The sequence below is a fragment of the Pseudorasbora parva genome, chromosome 20, assembly GCF_024679245.1.
Source record: "Pseudorasbora parva isolate DD20220531a chromosome 20, ASM2467924v1, whole genome shotgun sequence".
Classification (NCBI taxonomy): Eukaryota; Metazoa; Chordata; class Actinopteri; order Cypriniformes; family Gobionidae; genus Pseudorasbora; species Pseudorasbora parva.
Genome location: NC_090191.1, coordinates 21350500 through 21378484, shown reverse-complemented (window position 1 = coordinate 21378484; position 27985 = coordinate 21350500). Strand labels below are relative to the sequence as shown.

Below are 27985 nucleotides of genomic sequence, written 5' to 3'. Positions count from 1 at the left end.
TCAAATGCCACTTAACTATAAAATATAACATTTATTCATCTAATCTGTCACGTATTAACGACTACGTCAAATCAGCTTTTTCTCCTGTAGTAGACCCGGGTTAGTAAAAAAAACAAACAAAAAAAAAAAAAGACCCGGGTTAGTAGATTGAGTATAATAACGTCACGAAGTGGCAGTTAAAGTCGAGCATGCGCAATTTAACGGTCGAACGGCTGTCGTTGCTGTTCCATCAGTAGCAACGGTGGCAATCGGTTTCAATTATGTCGTAGACAGGTTAAGAGTCCTTCATATGTTGCTGAAAGTAACATTGGAGACAGAAAAAAGCCTAAATGGCAACGCAATGACAACCAAAACCCTCAAATATCGAGAAGACCAGTTTCGGGGAAGCTAATTATTGACTAAATAACGATGCTACTAGCTTAACTAGCTTTTTTGTTTGTTTGTAAATTTTTACAGCATGGAAAACGATAGGCCTAACGTTACATCAGTTAATTCAAGTAAGTTGGCTACTATTTGGGTGTTAAGTTCAGGTCTGACATACAAGTCTTATCGGTCTGTATTTTTAGCCGAAACTCAGAAGTATTATGGAGTGGAATGCCATGCCCCAAAGTTTATTATTTGATTAATAACAAGTCTGACGATATCTTAATTTAAATTTGTTCACACTAGAGTTCATCATGCTCCGTTTCCTTCAACCACAAGAGGGCGACAACCATCTGAATATTGCTGAAGCGTCGCAGTGACCTTTGAACATAATGAAAGACATTCAAGCCTCGAGGTCTTGCAAAGGATCGTCTTTCAGGAAACTAATGTCAAACAATACAGGTAGGGATGCGTATTTTTTAAACAAAGAACAAAACGGCTATAACAGCTATTTAAGAAATAGTTTCTAAGTTCACAATAAATGGTTCCAACTTCCAATGAGCGATACATCAGGTGGTTGAATTAGGAACACAAAAAATAGAGAACATGATGCTATTTATTTTTAGGTTTTGACAATATTTAAAACCAGACCAGTTTCCTACCTGATGGACACTGAAGCATGTATAAAACAAATAAAATCACTATCCCCATGCTTAAAGATTAAAGGCCTCTAAAAACTAATGTTACACCACATCTTAGTTCAGGTTCATGGGTAAATTCAGAGTTTGTGGTTTATACAATCTTCAGTCAAAACCACAGGCAGGCACACACACTCAAAAGAAACAGTGGTAATAATGTTTAAATCAGTTTCCGTTGTGGGAATCATTAAAGTAAACAAAGCTAATTCAAAATATATAAAAAATAATTCTTAACTTCCACAAAGAACAGTTCAGAATGTGTTACATAAACTTGACGGAGACATTCGTTTCCTTTTCTTGTTCTAGTTTCTGACTCTAACCCAGAAGGCATTTCTATTAGCAAACAAAATGGAAGTGTTTGTTTACATATTTTGTGGTCAGTACAGAGCACAACTAAAAAATATTAATAATAATAATAATAATGACAACAACAAAAATATTTTCAAACTTAGGCGCCATGTTTAAAGTGCCGGTGAAAAGAACTTCAGGCCATTTCATTATAACAAACAATGCTAGAAAACAAATCTTGGTAAACGAATGAAACTCAAAGCATGTCAAAAACACATCTGGTTTGTATTTCACCCTTAATTAAAAAAAAGAAAATTATAATACGCACACATTTTTGCATAAAGAAAATCAAGCCCTTTAAGAAAATTACATCTTCTGCATTCTAACATTATTTATAAATCACATTTCCGCAGAAATCTCATTACTGCAATAAAAACTCATTGTTATTAAAATGCAAAAACATTGTTATATATTAAAATTACTGTTTGCAGAATCACCTTCATCACAGTAATAAGAACCTACTGAGAATGAAGAATGAGAATTACTCAAAGTAAAACACCCATAAAAACGTATCATAACAGTAGAATTTTTTTAAAGAATATGGTCCTTAAATAGTCTTCATTTTCTTTATGCTATACAAATTATCTTCTTGATTGATTGAAATGACTTAGATTTGTTTTTGTGAGCACAAACATGCAACTGCCACCTAAGAAAGCACATAAAAGGTGTAATAAGTTGATGAACCTTTACTTTTAAGACACAGCTGACGAATGGAAACGTTATTCAAAATAACACAAAACAGTCACAGAGATGGACCCGTTTCTGCTACAGTACATCAGGAACACTATCTCGTTCACATACACACAAACGCAAAATGGACAAAGTGTGTGTTAAAGCCATTGTCTTAGGAGTCACATTGTGAAGGGAAGATCCCTGGAGGAGTACTTTATCTGACCAGAACGTCAAAGTTTTACGTCCCTCATCTAGGCAGTAGCATTCGTTCTATTGCGCACTGCAGATGCTCCCAGTTGCTCCAGCCGCACACCAGTAGACAAACGCATACGAAAGTCCCGAACACATGCAGACGACTTCGCATTAGTGGAGCGGAAAACTTAGCGGCCGTGGAGACGCACACCAAGATCACAGTGACGATGGCCAGCATGATGTTAATGCATTTTCCCAGCAGCACTTTGGCGTCGGCGCCTTCCAGCTGCAAGACCTGCTGCTGCTGTTGCTGTAGCTCCAACTTGCTCACTCGCGTCTGACAAACTTCTAAAGCATCCTGCAAAGAGAGAAAGACGGAGATGAAAACAATTGTCAAGCAGCGTCCCAAAATGGCTGCGATTTAATAGAACAACAGCTGGGAAACGAGTGATTGTAACGCGCTTTTCGCAGGGGGAGAAAATTGCTTTTGCACTTAAAATGGTGGTTGATTGCCTCTTTTTACAAGACGTGAAATAAATCTCTGATGTCCCCATAGTGTGTATGACGTTTTAGCTCAAAATACCCCACTTTTATCCCACATTTTTTACAACATGTTAAAATTGTACGTTTAAGAGGGCGAGCAAAAAACGTGCCGTTTTTGTGCCCCTTTAAATGCAAATGAACGGCTGCTCACGGGGCGGAGCTTCAAGAACTCCAGTTAACAGGACTGATAACCTTCGTGCAGACAGGCAATGAAACGGTTTCAGCCTTTTATGTTCAAACCGGAGTCGGACAATGATGGAGAGACTCAAGAAGTGACAACATGTAGAATGCAAAAGGATGTTCCTGAATGGTTAGTTGATTGATTGAATGTAGCTGATTAGCATATTCTGTCACGATAATCTCACCCCCTTTGTTGTGTGTTCCCGGGGGCGGGGTTTATGTAAATTTCAGGGTTAGTAATGTCACTAACCTGAGAGGAAGCTTGTGTAGTCCCTACCAGCCAGTTTGCTATAGTCCTTACAAAGCCATTTCTTTAAAAGAAAATATTTCCCTTTGCTTTGAACTTTAAGCGTCGTAACTTTGCAGATATTATTTATGGTCAAACAGCAACATTACACACTAAAAGTGAAATCATAATCAACCCCCCCTTTAAATTCCCCTTGTGGTCAATCATCTTATTCCTTAAAACTCTTTCACCACCAAAATTACATTTAAATGTTTTTCCTCTAAAACAAACAAACAAACAAAAAAACTTAAAATAGCTTGAATGTAGCTATACACCCTTGCTTCATTTAGTATATGCGGACACATGAATATGCAGATTGCCTCGACCTCCACTCAATGGCATGAGCTCAGAGTACCTGATCCACTCGCTAACTTTACTGTAGTAAACGTTGCGCAATGGCAAGTGGAAATACTGATTTAATTTAGCCATATATGTTTGAAGCAGAAACTGATTCAGAAGAAGTGGACAGGCTCATCTACAAATCAATGCACCAGAATGGTATGTGTTTAATGATCACTCTCTACAACGTCGGACATGTAATGGTAATATATGATTCGTCTTTTGCTTGACTATGTCATCAAACAGCTAAATTTTTTTTTTGCTAATGTTACGCAAACCATGTCACATTCGCCATCTCGAGTTAAAAGTGTCATGAACAGGTTTTTTATACTGTTGTCTGAGGTCAACTTATAACATTTGTGTGGTTTTTACATTTAAAAACATCATAATGAATAAGTATTTTCTACACTGGTTTTGAGGATCTCTCCTGGAACGGTCGTGCCGCACTGAAGACTTGAAAGTAAACGCCCACTGCTATGATTGGATAAGCTTTGCATATTATAATGAGCTTCGGCTCCCCCTGCATTTTTTACGTGTACGCAAGGCGAGGGTCAGCGCACAATGCACGTAACAAGAATTTCCTCATCAGAAGAGTACAAGCGTACTGAATGCACACCGACTTTTTATATCTGCACGTTCTTTGTACAGTATTTACATGGGTTGTAACTCATGGCGAGAGATTGCTCAAAACTGCATGCTTCGAATGCCTGTGTATGAGTTAAAAGAAGTATATTTTGCAAGGAGCATACCCTTGTGTACATAAAAAAGGGGGGGGGGGGGGGGAAGTTAACTTTCGGCTTCAGACAGCTGCCTTATAAAATTCAACATCCTTATAAACGCTTTGAACAACTTAACTTAGAACGTCAGTAGAGAAAGTCATATAGTTCATCATAACATCATAATTCACCCTCTATCTTGCTAAACGTACCCGATTTTTCTTATCAACCAAAAAATATAGCGGAATAGCCAGGCTTCTCTTGAGAATCCCCTGCTTCACAACATAGTAATGATGATATGCTAAAGATATGTGGTTGCACATGGTTTGTCTTAAAACATATAAAAAACACCACATAGACATAAACAATATTAAAAAAAATATTTCACCACAGGGGGTCTTTAAATTCTGTTTTGCAAAGCTTGATGCTCTGGCTTCTTTTGGAACATTTTTTGTGGGGGAAAAAATCTACATAGTTTAAAAGGTAAATCCTCAAGATTAACTTCTTGTTAACTAAACTTAAACTCAATAAATCACACTTGCGATCACCAGCATCCTAACCTGGTGTGCTTTACTAAAGAGTATTGCATGTGAACAAAATCACAAAGTTGTGTGGTTTGGAATTTTTTTATCTCTCTGACTATATACACACACTGCCTGGCCAAAAATAAAGTCACTGTTTGGATTTAAATAGGCAAATGCGGAAATCATTAGTGCGCAGACTCGGTCCCAAGATGTCAGCGCCGTGCATGCCGTCTGAAAGCTTCAACTCTGTTCAACGGAAACGGATGAAGTCGCCGCTTTGATATTTTTTTACGGCCTATGAGCTGCAGCTGTGGTTACTAGAGAAGAGCTGGCAACCCAGATGCAGAAACACTACTGACTTTATGATTGGTAGATAGGTGGAGGGTGGAGCTTCAGGCCAAAACACAACATGACAACATCAACATCAGTTGAGGGCTGCAATAACAACTTTTAAATGATAATATCCTGGTCGGACTACTGTTGTCAGTGATATAAGTATTTGAAATTAACATGATTTCTTAATGTCTAGTGACATATCAGGACCATTTTATGATTCATTGAAATACATTTCTTACATACTGTCCCTTTAAACAACCATGTAGGAAGACACATCATGGCCATGTTCCAATGACAATGCACAAGCATTTGGGGTTAACGTTTGACCTGTTCTGTTTTTGAAAAACACTACATTTATGTTGTCTACAATAGAGTTATGTGGGGTATGATTTTACTCTGGGTTGTTTTCGTTGTGGCTGGTTAGGACTAAAGCTCAAATAAACATGGAAAAGATCATTTCATTGCTTTATCACGTTGCGGCTGGCCAGGACATGGAATAACTAGGCTGGTATTCCTTCTGAGCGCTGTACATAACTTTAGGATAACAAGTCCTCTCATGTCTGGAGTTTTTCCGGAGTGTTGTTGCACGTGTGTGTGTCTGTATATACCTGTATATCTCTGGCTCGTTCATAAGCCTGATAGGCCATTTTTTCCTCAATGCTTGCCAGTTCCTGTTTGAGGTTTGCGGTCTCATTCTGATGAAGCTCAGTGAGGTCGTTCAGTTGATCTTCCAACCGCTCGCACCTAATATAGAAGGAACACGTGAATATTCACGGAGATTTGATAAACATTAAATTTAACAGTACTTTTAAACTTTAGTGTTTTTAAAGAGCTTTGAGATGAAAGAAAGGTAAGAAAAACGAGCAAAAAAGTAAACCGTAAAAATATGATACATGAGCATCCACACAACATAACATCATGACTTTGCGCAAACATACACGGCACTTTCTAAAGCCAAGTGGAGTGTTATCTGTACGCACTGAGCCATCCGCGTGTATGTCTATGCTCAAAACGAACCATTATGTGTGTCCACAATGTAAATGGATTTATAAACATACTAATTTATTTATTTTTTGAAAATGTAAAAATGCAGAATTTTTCTTGTGATGGGTAGGTTTAGGGGCAGGGGCAGTGTGTGTGTGTGTGTGTGTGTGTGTGTGTGATGGGTAGGTTTAGGTTTAGGGGTAGGGGCAGTGGGGGGATAGAATGAAACACTGTTAAAAACCCCTGCTAAAAGGCGATTATGCGTCTTGATTGCACGCCAAAAAGGCATACGAATTGGCATGCCATATATATGCCATTTCATGAGATCAGTCTGATCCACAAGTAAATATCCAACGTTCACCATTACCCATAAGTTAAACTAGTATTAATTGTAATACTATAATTTAACGCTAATATCTGCCAATGACCAAAATGGTACACCTATATTTTGTATCCCTATTAATTCTATATTCTGTAAAACCATTTATTAACACACCACAGTTGTGTTGAACATTAACATGTTTGCATTAAAAAATATGATTATGAAAAACTATTAACCTGAAGCGCTCCTCTTGTAGTGTTTGTGTTATATTCTCAAATTCACATTTAAACTGGGTCTTTAGAGTCTCAATGTCTTCTGCCAGTAGATTCTGAGAATCCCTCAACTCCCTGATCTCCTCCCAGGCTTCCACCAGCCGGCTGCTGCTTTCCCCTTGGCCGCCCCCTCTCCCAGACCCGCTGTGCTGCCCTGTTGCACCCGATCCAGTCACATGACCGTTACTCTCAACCGACACCGATGTCCCTGTTGAGCACTCGTCGTCGCTCGGGTATTTGGGTTTAGGGGTTAGTGTGGCGCTGCCGCTCAAAGTCCGGGCTCCCCCTTCCGCATGTAGCCCGCTTCCCGTCTCCATGGAGCTCTTCAGCTGTGCTATGTTGTCCGCGCTACCAAACTTGTTGCGGATGAGGTTTGCTATCTCCCGAGGCTTGCTGAAGAAGAACGGCGGCGACAGCGAAACTCCCGGGCCGACGGTTCTGACTTTGTCCAGATGTACGTGGCGCCCACTTCCTGTGACCACGCTTTCTTTGAGGTTGTCTTTGGGCATCTCGTTTTCTTTGGAGTGTGTGGGCGTGTGCTTGGTCCCATTCGAGAGGTCACACTCCTTCATCTTGCGTTGATACTGCTCTAGCTTCTTCTGCAGCTGAACAATATTGTGTGCCGTTTTCTGGTTCTTTTTCTCGAACACGTGTTTGATGCGGCCGCTCTGCTGCTTGTCGGCGCTGTTGATGAGTTTGAGGTACTCCGCCACGTTTTCATCCTGTAAGTTTTGCTCGATTCGCAGCTGCTCTTTCACTTTTAGCACTTTCTGCTGCAGGGTGTCCAGACCGGAGCGTGATCGTGGGGTGTCCCGTACCGTCAGATCAGAATCAAGGTCTAAACACGTCTCAGAACCACCTCTGCGCATGACCATCGGCACGCTGAGGGTGTTCACGTCACCACCTCTCTCCGCCTGAAAGGAAACAGAGAGAGAATCAAATGAATAACTTAAAAAAGATAGGATAAATGGGAGCTTATATAAAGTGCTTGTGTACAGTGCTGGCCAACATATTTACAATATATTTGATATTACACTATTGGTTGTATAAAAAGAGTGTTTTAGTATTTTATATGTTCAGTTTAATTTGGTTAAAAAAAATTGTAATTGTACATGATTTGGTATTTTTTTGACATTTCCATTTTTGCTTTCATTTTAATTAAATTTTTGTTTTAATTATATTTCAGTAGAAATAAAGACCTTATTTTAGTTAAGGTTTTAATTTAATATGCATGGTATTTTAGCTTTGTTGCAATTACTGGGGGGGAAAAGCACTTTTTAATAGTTTTATATATTTAGTTATCTGAAATATATAATATTGGAAATGCCACATGTCTGAAGGAAGTCAGTCAAAAGATAAAGCTTTAAGACACATAGTAGCCAGACACGGCCAATAAATGATAGGGGCACAAAGTTGGAGACAATCCAGAAAACATGGTAATGAAACTGCCTCAGCGACCGACGCTTCATTTATTAGAACAGGAGATAAGCAAATTATCTATTTTTTTCAGTCAGCCAGTCAGTCACATGACAGCACTGAAAACAGAAAAAGTGCTTAATAAGCAACATAACGATACAGGATTTCTCAAATGTAACACCATGGATGATGAAAATGGTTCTTCTTTTTTTCCTTTTTTTTTTACCATAGTAGTAAAGATTTAGGGCAACATTTTTGGCCTGAAAAAACAAGCTCTGGACCAAATGAAGTGTAAAGAATCCGATTAAGCCAGAAAATAACACTCTCAGAATGAGGAAATGAATGAAGCTCTTCATAAGGTCACTTCATGAACCTGTGCAATAGGCTGGCAATAATAAGCCATCCCCCGAGTCCTGCAGGACATAAAATGCATTCAGGCAAACTAAAGGGGTAGTTCATCCAAAAAAATTAAATTTCAATTATAATTTCCAAGTCAATCCATCTCAAGTGGTCCAGTTGACCTGAAATTTTCCATGCACACAGTTTTTACTTTGGTACACACACACACACACACACACACACACACACACACACACACACACACACACACACACACACACACACACACACACACACACACACACACAAATAATAATGCTCAGGCATGAACCCTTCCCATTTTAAATTGAAGCAAAATTTGCATTCAAATTTCCTGTTGCTCGGCCAATATCCCCAAGCAAAATCCAGTCATTTCAATAAGAATCCACACAATTTAGAATTTTTTGTGAGGGTGAAAGTTTTCCCCACACAGATTCTGTGTTGACCAACAGAAAGAGGCTTAGTTTAAAAGTGACCTCTGTTTGAGCTGTGCTTCATATATGTCATTACAGAATTGACATTGGACCTGTTCGCAAAATTGTGTGACCACACCGTAAAAAGGGAAATTTAACCGATTCTGATCAATACATTTGGACTTCAGTTTTTAGTGCCATCCTGAGCAGAGATATTTAGGGTTCCCATAAACATCTGTAGACACATTATTTGTTGGGCGGTTGCACACAAAGACAGTTACCATGGTTAAACCAAGTAAAAAAAAAATCAAAACCTAGTGGTTTTGTAATACCTACTTGCGGAGATGAATCTTTAAAAATCTATTTGATCCATCTATTGATCACTTGAGATGTACTCGTATTAATTCATGACTAACTCATATGATTCTTTTTCATCCTAGCAACACAAAAGGATATATTTGCTATAGCAGAATGTATATTAATTGATGCCAATTTAAACTATAAAGCACAAAAAAATGAAAAGGAACCACGAAAGTAGTCCACTCAGGTTTTTTAAATCTATTTGGCAGCTTTACAATTTAAAATGTTATTCGTTCTTTTCAATTCTGAAAATGTTCTCTTCTGTAGGAGGTCTAAAAATAACCCTGTCAATTCTAATCAGTTCAAAAATGGTGCTTTCAGTTATTTACAGCATGAATTAAATTTGTAAGCGGAGTTGGAGATGAATTTCTTTAGCTCATAAGAAAAACAATAAATGATAACAGTAGGTTGATTTCTGGCTTTAAATTTCCCTGAATCAGTTCTCTCTTCTACAAGGCTGTGAGGATTGTTAGTTTTCATCAGGCCATTCTCCAGGCTTACTAAGAGCTACATTCAGCATCTCAACACGTACTAACACGCTAACAAGAGACAGATGGAGGCTGCAATTTCCTAACCATCAGTGTTGTTTTAGAAAAGCTCATTTCAGAGCAGAATACTTATTATTATCAGCTCTTAGGGGTGAATTATCCATCCATGGTTATAGAAAACTTTATTCAGATGTCTAAAATGTCAGATATTTACAATGAAATCAAATTTGTCGGTTACCATGGCAGCTAGCCATCAAGCAGTAACAGGCCAAGAGAGATCAGGGACATGAGCTTTTATGACTCGACTGCAGTGGAAGAGAGGGAAGATAAGACGAGCAAATGCAGACCATAGGGAGCGATATACACAGACTCGAGCATTACTGGGACACTTCATGATTCAGCATAGAAATTATTTTATAAAATACATCCAGTGGGTTCAAGCTTATGACAACTCTTAATGCTTTTATTTGAACACATTTTCACACTCAAAACTCATTATGGCTAAAAGCTCTTTGGTTGGTGACAAAATGAATTTCGCAATCTCATCAGACATCATTTCACTCAGTTTCATTTCACCATTTCTTAGGGGTCAGGCCTTAAGAATAAAGATAGTTCTGAAATTCTGAGTTTCGGTACAGTTGACTGAAGTATAACTTGACCTTGAACTTGATCAGGCCAATGTTATAATCTCACAAAATCCTAGGTTTATTAGTGCATTAGCAAAAACTACAGCCCACTCCCAATTTTGCCAAAAGTATTTCGACACCCCTGGGTTGCCAGTTGGAGGAAAACACAGGATATTGTAGCTATGGAAGCCAGCAAACAAACTGGGTCAGAGATCCCAGATTCTACCTGATCTTAAAAGCCTTGGTATCCATCTTGGTATCCACCCAGAGGCATATTTAAACGTGTTGCATGTCCTCAATCTGGCAACCAGCGTGAGCGTCGAGTCTGACTCTAAAGAGGAGGCTGCTGGGAAAACAACACTAACAGTATTTTAAATTTGGTCTACAGTAACCATTTCAACCACTAGTTGTCAATATTACATACTGCACCATCTTTGTAATGTTTTGAAAATGGTTCTTGAATTCTACAAATGTTACTAAGGTAACTAGAACTTCAATGTGTGAGTTAAACCCTTTTTATGGAAACATTACTCATTTTTTTTCACATTCAAAGTTTATGTCAATTTATAGTGGTTAAGAAATCTCACAATATGATACGCAATACTTTAACGCCAAGGCTAGGACAGTTAGGAATCTGTTAATAGCAAACAGCTGCATTTGCCTGTCTAATATATTGCGTTTTCACTAGTTAAATGAGCATGGCTTTTCTCGTTGAATGGCGTTTAATGATTAATGCATGTAAAGAGCTCTATCGTGTTTGCATATGTGTTATTGAAGCACCTCTGAACCTCTTCTGACTTTGAGCAGACTGTATCAGTGTCTTCAGGGCACAAACTGTCCTCTGGAGAACTAGGTCAGTCTGATCAAACGTGTGTAACAGAACGTCTGCTCATATAACCTTTCTTACTTTCTCCTTCCTGTACACACACACCTTACATTTGACTAACATTCTTCTCTTACTTACTCAGCTCCTCATCATGAGATTTACCCAGCGACTCCATCTTAGTTTCTCAGAATCTCTATCTGCTCTTACAAAGCAAACCTGTTAATTTTCACTTTAAAAGTACATTATTGTTGCCTGACTGAAGTTTACACCGCCTCTTCAAATTAAACAAGGAATGGGTGTACTGACTGAGATTGTATAATCCAAGCCTGGATTATTTTGAGAGAGAGAGAGAGAGAGAGAGAGAGAGAGAGAGAGAGAGAGAGAGAGAGAGAGAGAGAGGGTTAAGATAAAAAGATTAGTTAGCATGTGGCTCGTAAAAGTGACCTCACAGCAGGCCTATCATGTGAAGAGTGCTTCGAGTGGAGAACAATTCTGTACTCAAGACTTATAAAAACCCTTGTGTGTGTGTGACGCTTGTCCACATGCTTTACATAATGCTGAGGTCCACAGAAAGAATAGTTTTGAAACTAAACCATTTACATGAAATTGAAATCAAAACTTCTATTGGAATTTTCTGCGTCACACTCAAACGATAAGACCATGATAAGCAAATTTCTTTGTTTGTGTTAAACTGAGAAGTGCCTGAGAAAGAGGAAATGAAAGAAGACTAAAGACTAAAAATGATGAGATGCCAGTTTCTTCTGACACGATGCTTTTACTACATCCCAAAGCAGCTGAATACACACTTGATGTATAACACACACAGCTAAAAACAGAGTGTTGAGCTAAGATCAGTTTTCCGCCCTCATAGGAGAGCCAGTGTTCTCTAAACTCAAATCTAATCTGAAGTGAAATAATCAAAGGCTTGGGCTCGTTCGTAATGAAACCGGTTTTTCTACCTAACCGACAATCCCCTAGACAAACGATAAGACTGGTTTAACTGCCCACGCGTGCTGTGTGACTGTATGCATACTTTACAGGGTTTCCTACTGAAGTCTGGTTTTGCAGCATCCTATACTATAAACCTATACAAACAAATATGGTTTCTAATATTTTTAATGTTTTTTTTTAAACGGTTTGTTTTAATTATAATAAAAGCACCACAGTAAAACAATACATATACTTTAAAATAAATAATAATTAAATCTATATGACATTTCATGTAGACAATCAATCAATGAATCAGATACTATTTTAATAACTGTCCCACAAGAATAAGTATTTTTTTGCGATCAAAATGACTGATTGTGGTCCCAATTTCCAGAAATTTGGGAAACATTTGTTGTGATGTTTTATTTATAATTAGGATATCACAACAAAAAAATATCTTGTGTTTTTTTGGTCTATTAGGTTACAGTCACTAAGATCTGCAGTAATCTGTGGATTCAATACTTTACACACGTCTCAAATTGTTGTTTGTTTGTTCACTAGGGGTATAACTGGACACAAAACTGATGGTTCGGTACGTACCTCAGTTAAGTCACAGTTCAGTACTGGTTCGGTACAGCAGTTTTACAAAATTCCTTATTTATTTTTATTAAACAGTGGTTAAGTTAATTAATTGTGGCTGTCCTTAAATAAATGTAATCATAACTAAAATTAACTAAAGATAACGTGATAAACTATAAAGGGGAGTCCTTACTTGCACATTACTATAATATTAAAGGTTAACAACAGAGCCCAAACTATTAGCCTAAATTCAGTTGCTATTTATTTTTAGATATAATACTCAACACTCAAATAACACATTGTATGCAAATATGTTAACTTTACATATGGCAGCTTTTGCATTAACTTCTAAATCTAATTATAAATGTACGTTTTTCCAGTTTGATGCTAAAATATAATCAGTTATACACCATGTCTGTATTTTAATCATGACAGATTTATTCAAACATACATTAAATAATCTAGACATCACTAACACATTTAGTAGAATATACAGGCTAAAATAGTGCATATATTTAGCAAAAGAGTTCATTTCTATAGTGAACTAACAGCTGTGGACACTGAATGACTTCTGAGGTAAATGTGATGTTACGTGACATTGTTTACAAGCTGTTTTATTGTCTTTCCGCGATTGAAACACTGATTGAGCGATTGCACAACATATGTTGCAGTAAGTTGTAATGTATCCTCAACATACTTTAAGATAATTTTTGAATAATCACTTACTTTGTGACTGTTCAAAAAAATTCTTTATGGAATGAATGTGTGGTATGAAATGTAACGGACATACTACATTCGTCAGGTTGCCAGTGTCATGTGACCAACAGTGCAAGTTGTGCCACATAACTGTCATTTACAACTCCTCTCTCGTTTTGGGTCTTTTAAATGTCATTCAGTGTCTTGGAAGTTTTTTAATAATACTGTAAATTCAGAAATGCTCTTTCATTTACCGTTTTTTCATACTATTTATTATCATATACCATTATTATTATTTTTCATCCCCAAATTCTGGTTGTACAATTACACAAGTGCGACATGACATAACATACAGAGAAAGGGATTTTATTCCTATTGTAGCAAAGCACAAAGTCCAAAACATAATTCCCTCAAACAAAAATCCTGAAAAGATGCATTCACTCGCTCTCTTTCTGACTTCTTTCCCAAATCCTTCTGAGTAGAAGATTGATTTTCTCTTTAACTTCATTGCGAATGAGGCGACTGACGAGAGAGGGCCGTGCAGCTGTGCTAGCGCGTGTGTGTTGGCTAAGCTCTAATCCAGTCAAAAGAGCCCTGCTTTAGAGGTAATGTCATAAAACCAATAGCAAAACCACACATACAAACAACTCAAATCCTTTTTCCCAAGAAACATGCACAAAGAAAAAACCTGCTTTTATAACTGTTTGTACTAGGAAAGTGAAGTGTGAAATTTTAAAGGGGTGATGAATTGAGAAATCAACTTTCCTTTGAGCTTTTGATATATAATATAAGTATATCCTCATGGAAATATAAAAATATCCTGTAAATTTCAGAGCTGAGAACTTCCTAGTTAGTCAAAGAAAAGCTTTTACACACACCAGGCCCAGAAAACGATCGCGTGCTTCCTCCTGAAGTCATCTAGTGGCGAAACACCGCCTCTACAGAATAATAAGCACGTGTAATTCAGCAGCCCCGCCCACCAACTCATCAGATCACGCAATAAACGCGTCGAAGAAGATAGTAACATATTATGGAAGAACAGTCGCTGCATAAGCTTCCTCCGGATCCTAATATTAGGAATGTGTGATACTACATTTATTTTTAATGAAGTTCCAGCTAACGTGGGGAAGAACGTTTGTGTGTTCGCTTCATTTCACTGCAGAATCGTTTGTAAACAAGTCTCAAGTGCTGGATTTGTAGACACAATGTTGAGCCTTCTATCTTGGATCTGACAGGAATGGTGCAACAAACTTACGTGAGTAAAACATCACGTAAAACAACGTGTGTGTGTGTGTGTGCGCGCGCGTGCGCGTTCACTCGGGGTTGGGTATCGTTTAATTTTTTGGGATTCTGGTGCCAAACCGGTAATTTTATTAGTTGACAACAGTATAAAAAAGCCAGTTCACGACACCTTTAAAAGTTCCTACACTGTAAAAAATTAAATTAAGAACAATCAACTTTTTCAGTCATTTCAACTTAAATTACAATATAATTAATATAATTAATAATAATATAATTCTTGTTTTAAAAAAGCTGAAAATTCCTTAAAGGTGCACTTTGCAACTTTCCGTCCACTGGAGGGTGCCTATTCTAAACAAAGGCGTATTTTGATGACGCCAATGGAAAATAGGACTCGGGCAGAAATCATGTTCATGGATGCGGTTATTAACGTTACTGTAGTGTAAAGCACAGCAGGACCGAGTGTTGTGGAGCTGAGCACGGCCGCTAGAGTGATTGTTATACAAACACATGGCTCGCAAGTACCAGGACTTTTATTATGACGGGACAGGACACAGTCGCCGTGCGCTCGCACTTACGCTTTTTCCAGTCAGGTACCTTTTTATCATATCAGATATATTTAAGTGTGTTTAAAATTGTTATGACGCTCCTCTGTGCGTTCGCTCGGCGCTGCTGTGACATGTTCACACTGCCAAAAGAAAAGCGCTTCTGCAGAATAAAACCGAGGGTAACAGAAATGATGCGATTGAAAGGCGACTCACTCAAACGCTATGCTGAAACGTCCCGGTCCTTAGTTAAAATTAGCAATTTTCTCACAATTTACAAATAGTTGAAAACATTTGGGATATTGTAAGTACCCAACTAGACAAAATATATAACACTGGCCTAGTGGTTTTTGGATATTTTACTGCAAAAATACTACATAGTGCACCTTTAACTTATTTTGATGAGTTAAAACAATGTTAAAAACATATGTTGTGATAATTTATTGATCGTATAATTGTTTACAGTGTAATGTCTGTTTATGAGACCAACTGCATTTCTTGGTTTCTTGGCTTTGTCCTCCAACTCTGGAATGTGCCACAGGAAACAGTTATGCTGCAATGAGGAAGCCACACAAAAAAACAAAGCTTTCTAGAAGTTCGCTCTATGTAACAGGAAGAAACATTAATAACAGATAACATGTCATACATTTACAGTAAAAATAAATATATTCAACTAGTCACTAAAAGTCACTCAGAACGAGTCTGTAGCTGATACGCAGGTTGACATTTTATGAAAAACATCAATCACTCGTCTTTAACCCAAGGATCCCAAATCAGCAAACTTTTGTCAAATTTCCTTAAATACATACTTATTGATATTTATATGCACACTAGAATAATAGCACCTTCTGGTGTTTAGAATGCAAAATAACTGTCCTGCTTCAAGTGTCTGTTGACATGTAAATGTGGGTGTTTATGGGTTAAAAGTGCAGTGTGTAAATTTGAGCATTTAGAGGTTGTGAACTCCAATCGCTCACCACTCCCTTTTGAAGGCGTTTGACGCAGGACAAGACAGCCGAGAGTGACTAGCACTCTATAGAGCAGTTTGTCCATTTAGGCTACTGTAGAAACATGGCGGCGTAAAACCAATTTCACTGTAAGGGGCAGGGCCGGCGTTTGCTATAGACGAGCTAGGCGGTTGCCTAGGGCGACAATTGTGTTAGGGGCGTGAGCGCGCTCTAGTGCCACCCATTACTTCCCATTAAGCATAAAATTAGCATATCATGAAAAGGTTCTCTAAACGAGCTATTAACCTAATCATCTGAATCAACTAATTAACTCCTGCAAAAGATTCCTGAGGCTTTTAAAAGCTCTCAGCTTGGTTCATTACTCAAAACCGCAAACATGGGTAAGAATGCCGACCAGACTGCTGTCCAGAAGGCCATCATTGACACCCTCAAGCGAGAGGGTAAGACAGAGAAAGAAATTTCTGAACGAATAGGCTGTTCCCAGAGTGCGGTATCAAGGCACCTCAGTGGGAAGACTGTGGGAAGGAAAAAAATGTGGCAAAAAACACTGCACAACGAGAAGAGGGGTGACCGGACCCTGAGGAAGATTGTGGAGAAGGACCGATTCCAGACCTTGGGGGACCTGCGGAAGCAGTGGACTGAGTCTGGAGTAGAAACATCCAGAGCCACAGTGCACAGGCGTGTGCAGGAAATGGGCTACAGGTGCCGCATTCCCCAGGTCAAGCCACTTTGGGCTACAGAGAAGCAGCACTGGACTGTTGCTCAGTGGTCCAAAGTAACTTTTTTCGGATGAAAGCAAATTTTGCCTGTCATTCATCAAGGTGCCAGAGTCTGGAGGAAGACTGGGGAGAAGGAAATGCCAAAATGCCTGAAGTCCGGTGTCAAGTACCCACAGTCAGTGATGGTCTGGGGTGCCATGTCAGCTGCTGGTGTTGGTCCACTGTGTTTTATCAAGGGCAGGGTCAATGCATCTAGCTATCAGGAGATTTTGGAGCACTTCATGCTTTCATCTGCTGAAAAGCTTTATGGAGATGAAGATTTTGGTTTTTCAGCACGACCTGGCCTCTGCTCACAGTGCCAAAACCACTGGTAAATGGTTTACTGACCATGGTATTACTGTGCTCATTTGGCCTGCCAACTCTCCTGACCTGAATCCTATAGAGAATCTGTGGGCTATTGTGAAGAGAAAGTTGAGAGACGCAAGACTCAACACTCTGGATGAGCTTAAGGCCGCTATCGAAGCATCCTGGGCCTCCATAACACCTCAGCAGTGCCACAGGCTGATTGCCTCCATGCCACGCCGCATTGAAGCAGTCATTTCTGCAAAAGGATTCCCGACCAAGTAATGAGTGCATAACTGAACATAATTTAGAATGAAAGTTTAATTTTTATCATTACATTATGGAAAATAATGAACTTTATCACAATATGCTAATTTTTGAGAAGGACCTGTATGTAGATAGAAATGGATCATTCTAAGGTAACAAAAACATTACAGTTTATTATGCAAGGTCTTCATACAACACTGAAAACATATTTATGTATACTATATTGCATTCCTGTCAATAGATCATCATAAACACTACACACTGCACCTTTAATGTATTTGAATTGTTTGAAGAAAAAGAAAAAAAAAACTATTACAAAATGAGCTGCTTAGTTTCAATAAAATTATTAGATAGATTTCAGTTCTGAAACTTGCAGTCAGGGAGGTCATGTACTTATTTTAGGCTGTATTATAGACAATATATTAAGTTTTTTTTTTTTTTTTTTTTTTTAATAAGGTTTAAGTCTTAAACTTTTAAGTAAAAAAAAAAACACTATGCGATTTCACTTGCGGTTCAGATGCGATTTAAACTTTTTTTGACTTTGTGTCTTATCTTTCTTGGGGCACGAAGTGAGCCAAAATACAGCCAAAAATACACACATGAAATCTGTCTGCAAGTTTCAGAACTGAAAACCATCTAAACATTGCAACAGAGCAGCTCATTTCTTTTTTTCTTTTTTTTATACCAAGTAAAAGTAAACTTCTTTCAGTGATCATCATTAATTTAATTAATTTTAAATAATATATTATACACAAAACAACAGCACTGATATTTTGTTAAATGGGAGAGTGGGTAGATTAATACATTTTCAGTTTGCAGTAAAATATCTGCAATATAAATGTTTGAATCGATTGGACTGACCTAATTTTGACATGTAATGATATTATTTTTGCCACAGTGGATTGAAAAGCACTGTTATTGCAATAAAAAGGTCAGCTTAGGGTGCAAAAAAATATAGGCCTTTTTATTGAAAACTGAACTGAAAAGCCACTTGGTTCAAAAATCATGCCCCCGCAGTTTCAATGGGCATGACTCATGTACTTATAGCAAGTTTTTCTCTTTCATATCAAAACATTTAATTAATTTAAAAAAGAGAATGAGGAACATATTTAACAGTATGACTCCCTCCCACATGCAGTAGCGTAAACTATCACACACAGGTTAACTTAATATCGCATATCAAGATCAGACACTGAAACCCACAAGGTTTCTCACAACTATAAAAGAGATCTCTTCAGCTGCCTTTAGGCACGGGGCTCACTGATTACACTGTAAATACTAACGCTTTTTGGGACACAAGACATAACTGTGCACAAACAAGTCACGAGCCATCCGTTATCACACTGTTGTTACTTTTAACACGCATATCTGCACGAAGACATCGGGTGTGTCTAGCCTGCAGAAACTTGCTCTGTCTGCCTGTCATGTGACTGTAGAGACTCAAGGGCCAGGGGGCAAAAACATGTTAGTGTATGTGTGCAGTTCTACACAAAACTCAGTGTAGATTAGTTTGATTATGCACAATTTTCATTAAAGTGTGTGTGTGTGTGTGTGTGTGTGTGTGTGTGTGTCAATGCCATTTTATGCATTCTTTTATGCATCCAGAGCTGGCAACCCAGATGCAGAAACACTACTGACTTTATGATTGGTAGATGGTGGAGGGCAGAGCTTCAGGCCAAAACACAACATCAACATCAGTCAGTTGAGGGCTGCAATAACAACTTTTATATGACAATATCCTGGTCGGACTACTGTTGTCAGAGATATAAGTATTTGAAATTAACATGGTTTCTTAATGTCTAGTGACATATCAGGGCCATTTTATGATGAATTGAAATACATTTCTTACATAGTTCCTTTAAGAAAACGAGTTGGACGTATGACCAAATACACTCCTTCAGGATTCAAATAGGTTTTGGAAAGTTTTTTTTTTTCTTTTTTCTCTCAAGCATGGCCCTCTACGATTTCATAAAGGGAGCAATTGCTTGTATGGGCAATTCTCCCAGATGAACGCATGCACATCAACCAGACGAGAACGAGCGTGCCCATCAACGAGCTTTGTTCGGGTTACGGGAGCCGTCGGCAGTGCTGTCATTTTGTTTTTAGACCATGAAATCAACAATGTCACTAAAAAGTGTGTTTCTGGTTGTGAGGGAAAGATAACCTTGTTCAGCTTCCCAAATAACCCAGTGTTAAACCGTGGATGCAGTTTGTTTTTCTGGAGTAGCAATGGAGTTCTGCAAGTGTTTGTTCCCACTTCCCGGTCACGAGTCGAAACAGCAGGTTGTGAATGAAACTGCATCAACTTTCTATTTTGTTGGCAATCGGCGCAAAAGTGCATATGAAATGTAAACATCGAGTTTGACTGTTTTCGGAAAGAATGTACAGCGTGTCTGTCTTTTATAAATATGATAAAACTAAAGACTCTTCAGATATATGAATGATGAAATACTACTCTGGTACTCAAGAAAGACTAACCTGAAATTGCCAGAAACTGCATGTACCCTTTTAAAAAACATGCTGGTCATATAAGCCCCTATATACAGACATCAAAGTGACTTCCACTATTGTAAGCTCAAACTGAAACTCTTCATAGAGGCAGTGTTACAAAGCAACAAAAAAATGAAGTTCCAGACGTAGGTTCAGGAGAAGCCAAATCATTCAGTCATGCCAGTCATCATTTCAAGCATATTTAAGCAGTCATTAAGTTGCCTAGTGACAATTCTTCTGGCATCTCTCCACCTCCTCCTCTATTGCATTCTTTCAATTTCTATGTAATACCGTTAGGGGGTTAGCTAAGTTCAAGCCGAGCCTCAGGATCGAGCCTCCTTTGAGGTCAGCAAGCCAAATTTATTTACCATTATCTATTATTGTTATTAATAATAATAATAATAATAATAATAATAATAATAATAATAATAATAATTTGTTACATTTAAATAGCGCTTTTCTAGACACTCTTTTCTAAGACACATAAGCAGGTGAACTTGCACCGATTGAAAACCTTTACTATATGCCATTATTAAACCAAGTGACATTAAAGGGTTAGTTCACCCAAAAATGAAAATGATTTCATTAATTACTCACCCTCATGTCATTGGACACCCGTAACACCTTCATTCATCTTCAGAACACAACTGATGATATTTTTGTTGAAAGCTGATGGCTGAGAAAGGCTTCAGATAGGCCTCCATTGGCATTCAGTACATTCCCACTGACCCACTCACAAGACCCATAAAAGGCACTAAAGACGTTGTTACAAAGTCCATCTCACTACAGTTGCTGTATAATAATTTTACAATACGACGGAAATAGTTATTGTGCGCACAAAAATCAAAATAACTAATCCACTAAGTTATTGACGTGAACTCGACGAATGCGCGAGAATATGACGCAGCTCCACCTTTCAATACATGACCCGGAAGAGGAGGAGCGCCGCTATCGCGCGAGTTCCAGGTGGGTTCACGTCAGAGACCTACACGGAAGAAACTTGGCAGATAAAGTCATTATTTTGATTTTTTTTGCACATAAAAACTAATTCTCGTTGCTTTGTAAAATTATTGTACAGCCACTGTAGTGAGATGGACTTTGTAATGAAGTCTTTAGTGCCTTTATGGGTCTTTTGAGTGGGTCAGTGGGAATGTACTGAATGCCAATGGAGGCCTTTCTGAAGCTCAGCCAGCAGCTTTCAACAAAAATATCTTCATTTGTGTTCTGAAGATGAACGAAGGTGTTACGGGTGTCCAACAACATGAGGGTGAGTATTTAATGAAATCATTTTCATTTTTGGGTGAACTAACCCTTTAAAGGGATAATTCACCCAAAAAACGAACATTTGAAGCCCTAAAAAGTGAATCAAACCATTTTAAAAGTAATCCACACGGCTCCGGGAGGTTAATAAAGCCGTCATCCATCACGCCAGTTATGCTTTTTATGTTAGGCGGTCTGGAAGAAGCTAGATATTTACTTTATGATGCATTAAATATGGATATTTTTCTTACACAAATGTATCACTTCACTTCATAAGGCGATTATTAACCCCCAGAGCTGTGTGGATTACTTTTATAATGGATGAATGCACTTTTTTTGGGCTTCAAATTTTGGCCTCCCATTCACTGCCATTATAATGCTTGGATTGGCCAGGACATTTTTTATATAACTCCGATTGTATTCGTCTGAAAGAATGCCATAAACACCTAGGATGGCTTGAAGAGGGTGAATATATCATGGGATCATTTTCATTTTTGGGTAAACTAACCCTTTAAAAAAGAAAAGAAATGTTCTGTACTCAATACATCTGTGACTAAAATGCTGGCTTTAGTTGTTAAAATCAACCATACATTGTATTTATAGTAAAAAATGCATTACAAAGAAAGTCTGAGGCAAGACATGCGAAAGGATTTCTCAGGAAAAAAACAAAATTTATGAGTCAGTGCTAATTACAAGTTTTTCTTTTCTTTATCATAGACAGTTACCAACACATGCCAAGTTTTTATAGTAATGTTGTATTCAACGTATATATAGCTTTCAAGAATTTAAATAAATGTTTCATGTTTTTTTTCTACAAATTTAATGAATTATTAATATACACACCATAACAATTTTCAGGAAGTTGCACCATATTACAGTTCAAAACTTTTCCTTGTCATAAAAAGGTGAAATTAAATCAATGTAAGCATCACTTTACCGGTGGATACGTCGCATACAATTAGCGCATACAATATTAGCAAGCACTTTAATAACACATTTTACACTCATAAATCAATTCACATAAGACTTCCATTGTAAGGCCCACTTTCGTTTGTTTTTACAAACTCAATGATGCATCAAAATTGCTTTCTGTGATATCAACAACGTCACAGATGCCGCATAGGACTTCAATTATATCCAACCAAGAATGTTCCTTTCATTTGTTTTCCTCCAGTAAACACACTGGAAGTCTCTTCCAATACAGGGGAAGATATAAAAACACCAGATCCACCCTCATCCGCAAATCTTCTGTCTTCCCAGAGAGCATTCTGGGGCACAGCCAGTTCCACAATTTTATTTGTAGCAAACAGACACACAATAGTACAGCAGTAAGTTATGGTCACATAGGACAAAGTGTCACCAAAGGGACACTAATAACTCAGAGTGAGGCTAATACTATAAGTGTGTCAACACTGCAAGCATTTGGCATGAGGACAGAGCCATTGATGGGAGCGTTCTTTTTTCGGGGGGTGGGGGTTGTGGGACATATTGCATCAGTCCAATATCCAGACATGATCCACATGCTGGTGAGGGTGTTGGGGAGAGATTTTACGAGTTACCTTGGAAACAACAGAAGTCACAATGTCCTTAGAGGATCAACTGCATTCTCAAATGCTTGTGTGAGCATGGTATATATGTTTTAGGGACATAATTGTCCCCAGAAGTTAGGTAAATATAACAAAATCTCTCTTCGGAGAGGTCTTCAAAAGAAAAAAACATGATTAGCCGAACTCAACTGAAGGATGTTGTTGCTTGACCGTTCTGGGGTGAGTTAGCGTTTCCAATACAATGGTGTAATTTGCGGCTTAACTGCAATGTCTTGTGTCTTTTTGGAGAAATTAACAAGCTAGTCACTACTGACATTAATCGATTCATCAAAGGTTCCATCTTATATCATACTCCAGTATTTCTTTTTTATCCATTTCTACAGGTTCACTGTTCAAATATGTGACCCTAGACCACAAAACCAGTCATAAGTTGCACGGTTATATTTGTGGCAATACCCAACAATACACTGTATCGGTCAATTGTTTATTTTTCTTTTTAATGCCAAAAATCATTAGGATATTAGGTAAAATCATGTTCTATGAAGATATTTAGAAAATTTCCTTCTGTAAATATATATTTTTTAAAAAAATTATTATTAGTATGCATTGCTAAGGACATTTGGGCAACTTTAAAGGTGATTTTCTCTATATTTAGATTTTTTTTTTTTTGCACCCTCATATTCCAGATTTCTATCTTGGTCAAATATTGTCCTATCCTAACAAACCATCCATCAATGGAAAGATATTTATTCAGGTTTCAGATGATGTTTCTGATGACTTTTTAATTTTTTTTTACCCTTATAACCGGTTTAGGGTCACATGTATAGAATTAAAATGTACATTTAAAAGAATAATTTTAATTCTATTGAAGTCCACGTTATAAAAGCAAGAAACTATGCTTTAAAACCGCAGGCTGAAAGCTGTAGTTCCAACTACACGTTAGTGAGGCTGTTTGAGACGGTTTTTTAAAACCAGGATTTCAAGAAAATGCTGAATCATTTGAACTATGTTGGTAACAATGGGACTTGCAACCTACATTAGCCGCTTTTTCACCGTAGGGCCAAATGGCTCTCATTGCGTAACCGTTCCATTCTGTGCCGGTTCAGGTCAGCTGGTACGGTTCTGGTTTAATTTGAGCTGAGAACGGCCGCTCTTTGGAAAAGCGTCAGTTGTTGCCTTGGTAACAACCGTTTACTGATGACATAAGGCGTAAATAACGACCGCATTATATATTTCCGTCACTCAAATGGAGCGCTTAGCCAGCTACAGAGAAACTGACAGCCGCAGGCAAAAGACAAGGGACCAATCCTGAGGCAGCATCACTTAACAGATTCTATCAGCACGATTCCGTTCCGAGAACGGTTTGCAATCATGCCGTGCCATACCAGGCTCAAGTGGAAACACAACTGGACCGTTCATTACCATTCTAAGAACCTTTTCGGCCTGACAGTGGAAAACAGTTGATGCATTTAAGTCAAATTTATACTTTCCCTGCCAACATTTTCACTGGTCCAAACACTGCAAATGCTATGTCTAATTTGTACATACATTTGAGTAATTTCAACAACAATTACATTATTTTGTGGATTACTGTATTGCATTTTTCTTACTGTTAACCTTTCACATTGTGCAGATGTACATATATGGTGGCTTTACATGACCATTTGCACACATAGCAAGCAACTTGCTAGCAGTTTTATAACAGATAAACATTTTCTTTCGGTGTAATTTTTGCCCCAAAGACTTCCATTGTAATGTACATTGACTAATAATTATATTAGTGCTTTCAAAGGATTAATTGTGATTAATTGCATCCAAAATAATAGTTTATGTTTACATAATAATGTGTGTACGGAGTATAATTATTATGAATATAATACACACACATGCATGTGTTTAAGTTATTTTACATATAATATAAATTATATAAATATATATAATATATGCAAATATTTCTTAAGTATATACATGTATGTGTTTTCAAATATACATATTATGAGAAAAAAAATAAAAATAAATATAACAAATGTTCTTAAATACATACGTGAGTGTATTATATACATAATAATTATACTCTGTATACACACATATATTACGTGTAAACAAAACAAACTTATTTTGGATGCAATTAATTGTGATTAATCGTTTGACAGCACTAAATTATACTATATATATATACAAAACTTAATCTATCAGTCAGCTAGATCATTCTATTTTAAAAAAATTTGACTAGCTGAATTTACAACCATATGTCAAAGAAAAAAGTTTGTTTGCAAACAATGTAAATGCATGTTAATATACACAGAATTTTAATGGCTGGCAAAACAATGTTTAGCCTCCCTGGAGCGTTGCCTGTATTTGTCATATGAACTCAATGCATGTCCCATTTGATCTGTCATTTAATCAATACTTCACCGCTTCACCCAATGGGGGATCCATAAAGTTTCACTAACGCAACGCGTTTATTATACATCAAACACGTGAAGCAATTCAATTACGAAAGGCAAATCGAATGCATTAAGTTCTCTCGCCATTAACGCCGGGCTTAATAACGCACTGCCATACACATTCAAAACAATCAATTAAACCTATCAGCAACTTTTCCATTCACTAAAAATCACACTTAAACGTAAATGGTTCCTCCAAGAGCCTCATTTAAACAAATGGACTGACGCAGTGTTGCTAATGCACTCATTTTCTTCACTTAGAAGTGAACAACCACTCTTGAGTTTTATAATGACAAACCGACATGTTCTTTTTCTAAGCAGGGACTAGTCGCATTAAAAAAAAAACACAATGGGCGCAGCTTCAGTCTGGCAAGCACATTGTCTTAGTGCCAGGGGTCAGGGGGTCTGCACACGCGCGCACGTACGCGCTGAACACAGAAGCACTTGTTCTGCTTACAACAGCCCAACTCAAGACCTAAGCACATGCTCCAACACGCCACCATCACCCCAGTTTTCGAACGCATTACAATGTGGTTTAGGCGTGTGCGCAAGAGATACTTGGGATTTTGATTTCCATGAATTAGGATGGTGAAGTATCACAATTAACTCGTTCCATTATGAGGAGACACCAGTGTAACCGGTCTAACAGGTTAAGTATCACTATTAGGGGTGTAACAACAATACCCTCATGTCACGATTCAATACATATCACGTTACTGAACCCACGATTATTGCGGTACTACACGACATGTAGTAAACGGTTAACAAACAAAATGTACTGTTGATTAAACCATTGGTATTACATTAGGGGTGGAAATGAATGGCCTACTTGGACTTGATGCTGGTAACAATGCAACGGTGACACCACAATAAAAAATATTCATGATACTGAAGCTGAAAATACAGATTTATTGAAGACGAATATGGTTGCACTTGTCACTGACTGGATATATATTTTTTAAATGATGTAGGCCACTTTTTACTGGTAACATGAGACATTTGGCGTCAGGACCCACACATTTTCCCCCATTGCAATATTATACATTCAACATTATAGTAGTTTAATATAGTACTGACACTAAAAGTCTGTAAACCTGATTTTTTTCCTGACATAGTGACTATTCACAATACATATCGTCACTATCCACAATCCATATTGTTCCATTCTTGTATTGTGATATATTGTGACAACTCTAATGACCCAATGCTCTTTGAATCTTACACGCTCATTGGAGTGACAGTTTGTGTGCACAGTTACAATAGCAGTGTAAATATTGCTTAAGTTCTTTATTACTCAGCTTATTTTTCTGGTGTTTATATCAGACCAAGTCACAAAAACTGAACGATTCAAATAGCAGAATCCCATCTGACCCTTTTCATACTGGTTCATATTTATGATAGAAATTCCTTAGGTTATCCTTTTGGATTTTTTTTTTATGGGCAATGCTTGAGCAACATGCATAGATCATGCAAATAACTGAAATGTCTCAGACATTCGCTGTTCAAAAGTTTGGGCTCAGTAAGATTTCTTTAAATTAAGTCTCTTGTGCTCAATTTTACTCAATGAAAAATACAGTAAAATATAACATTGTGAAATATTACAATTTAAAATTTCTGTTTTAATATTATAAAATGTAATTCATTCATGTGAAGGCATTCATTACTTCAGTCTTCCAATGTGCTGATTTGAATTTGATTTTGTTTTATTTTATTATTATAAACAATGCTGAAAACAGCTGTGCTGCTGCTTAATATAGTTGTGGACACCGTGATACATTTTTCTTGACTCTTTTCTGAATAGAAAGTTCAGAAGAACAGCGTTTATCTAAAAGAAACATGATGTGAGATGTCAGTTTAAAAAGTAAATATTATCGTTTGTATCGCACAAATAAATAACATATGAATTAAACCACTATTTTGAAAACAATTATGTATAAACTCATCAAGTCCCAATGTTTTAGCAAATAAATAGAAATAAATTCGTTTTCTGAGGTAGGCTATATGTTGTTGCCATTGTAAAGGTTTAACAGACACTTGCTGTACATACACACAACACTATACAAGTTTGACATTTTAGACGACAAGTATTAACAAAAGACACTAACGTCGTTTTACTACAGTAACCTTTTTGTAAAACCATAGAAATAATAGATACAATAAAAACCATGATACCAACACCATTGGTAAAGATAGTAAAACCGCGGTACGTGAAGCAAAACCATTGTTCACATGAAAACATTATTGGTTACTGCAGTGTTACTATAGTAAAACGACACGGATATTACGGGTAAACAGGAAAAACAACATCTTAGATCGTACAGCAGAAACAGCAGAAACACATCTGATCAAATTATATCCACACATATGCACAGTCTGCGCGTTAGATAACATGCTGCATGGCTGGATTAAAAACACTCAAGCGTAACTAACCATGTCGCAGTGTAAGAAAGAGTTCCTCTCGAGTTCAGGTAAAGTTCTCTCGGCGCTGGGCATAGTTCGGCTCACTTCGGTCCGGTCAAACTGGACTCTCATGTGCGATTACGGCGGTCTAATTTGCTACATTGTGTCACGGGGTGCGGGGCGCCGCCGCGCGCTCTCGGTCCGTGGATTCCTCTTTGTAATCTCCGCGGCACACACATTCACTCACTCAATCCCTCGACCCTTGTGCACATTT

The 27985-nt window shown here is 37.6% G+C and overlaps 1 protein-coding gene and 1 long non-coding RNA gene across 2 annotated transcripts; one reads left to right on the top strand and one right to left on the bottom strand.

Annotated features, from left to right (window-relative positions):
- Positions 1-136: 136 nt before the first annotated feature.
- LOC137049589 (uncharacterized) lies at positions 137-1664 on the top strand. The gene is made up of 2 exons (XR_010899650.1): positions 137-497; positions 670-1664. It is a non-coding gene; the product is annotated as an uncharacterized lncRNA (long non-coding RNA).
- tmcc3 (transmembrane and coiled-coil domain family 3) lies at positions 962-27985 on the bottom strand. The gene is made up of 4 exons (XM_067428140.1): positions 27742-27985; positions 6740-7689; positions 5806-5941; positions 962-2631 (listed from the first exon to the last, which is right to left on the bottom strand). Exons 1-4 carry the CDS (start codon positions 27841-27843, stop codon positions 2329-2331), a joined length of 1491 nt encoding a protein of 496 aa, XP_067284241.1. The 5' UTR covers positions 27844-27985; the 3' UTR covers positions 962-2328.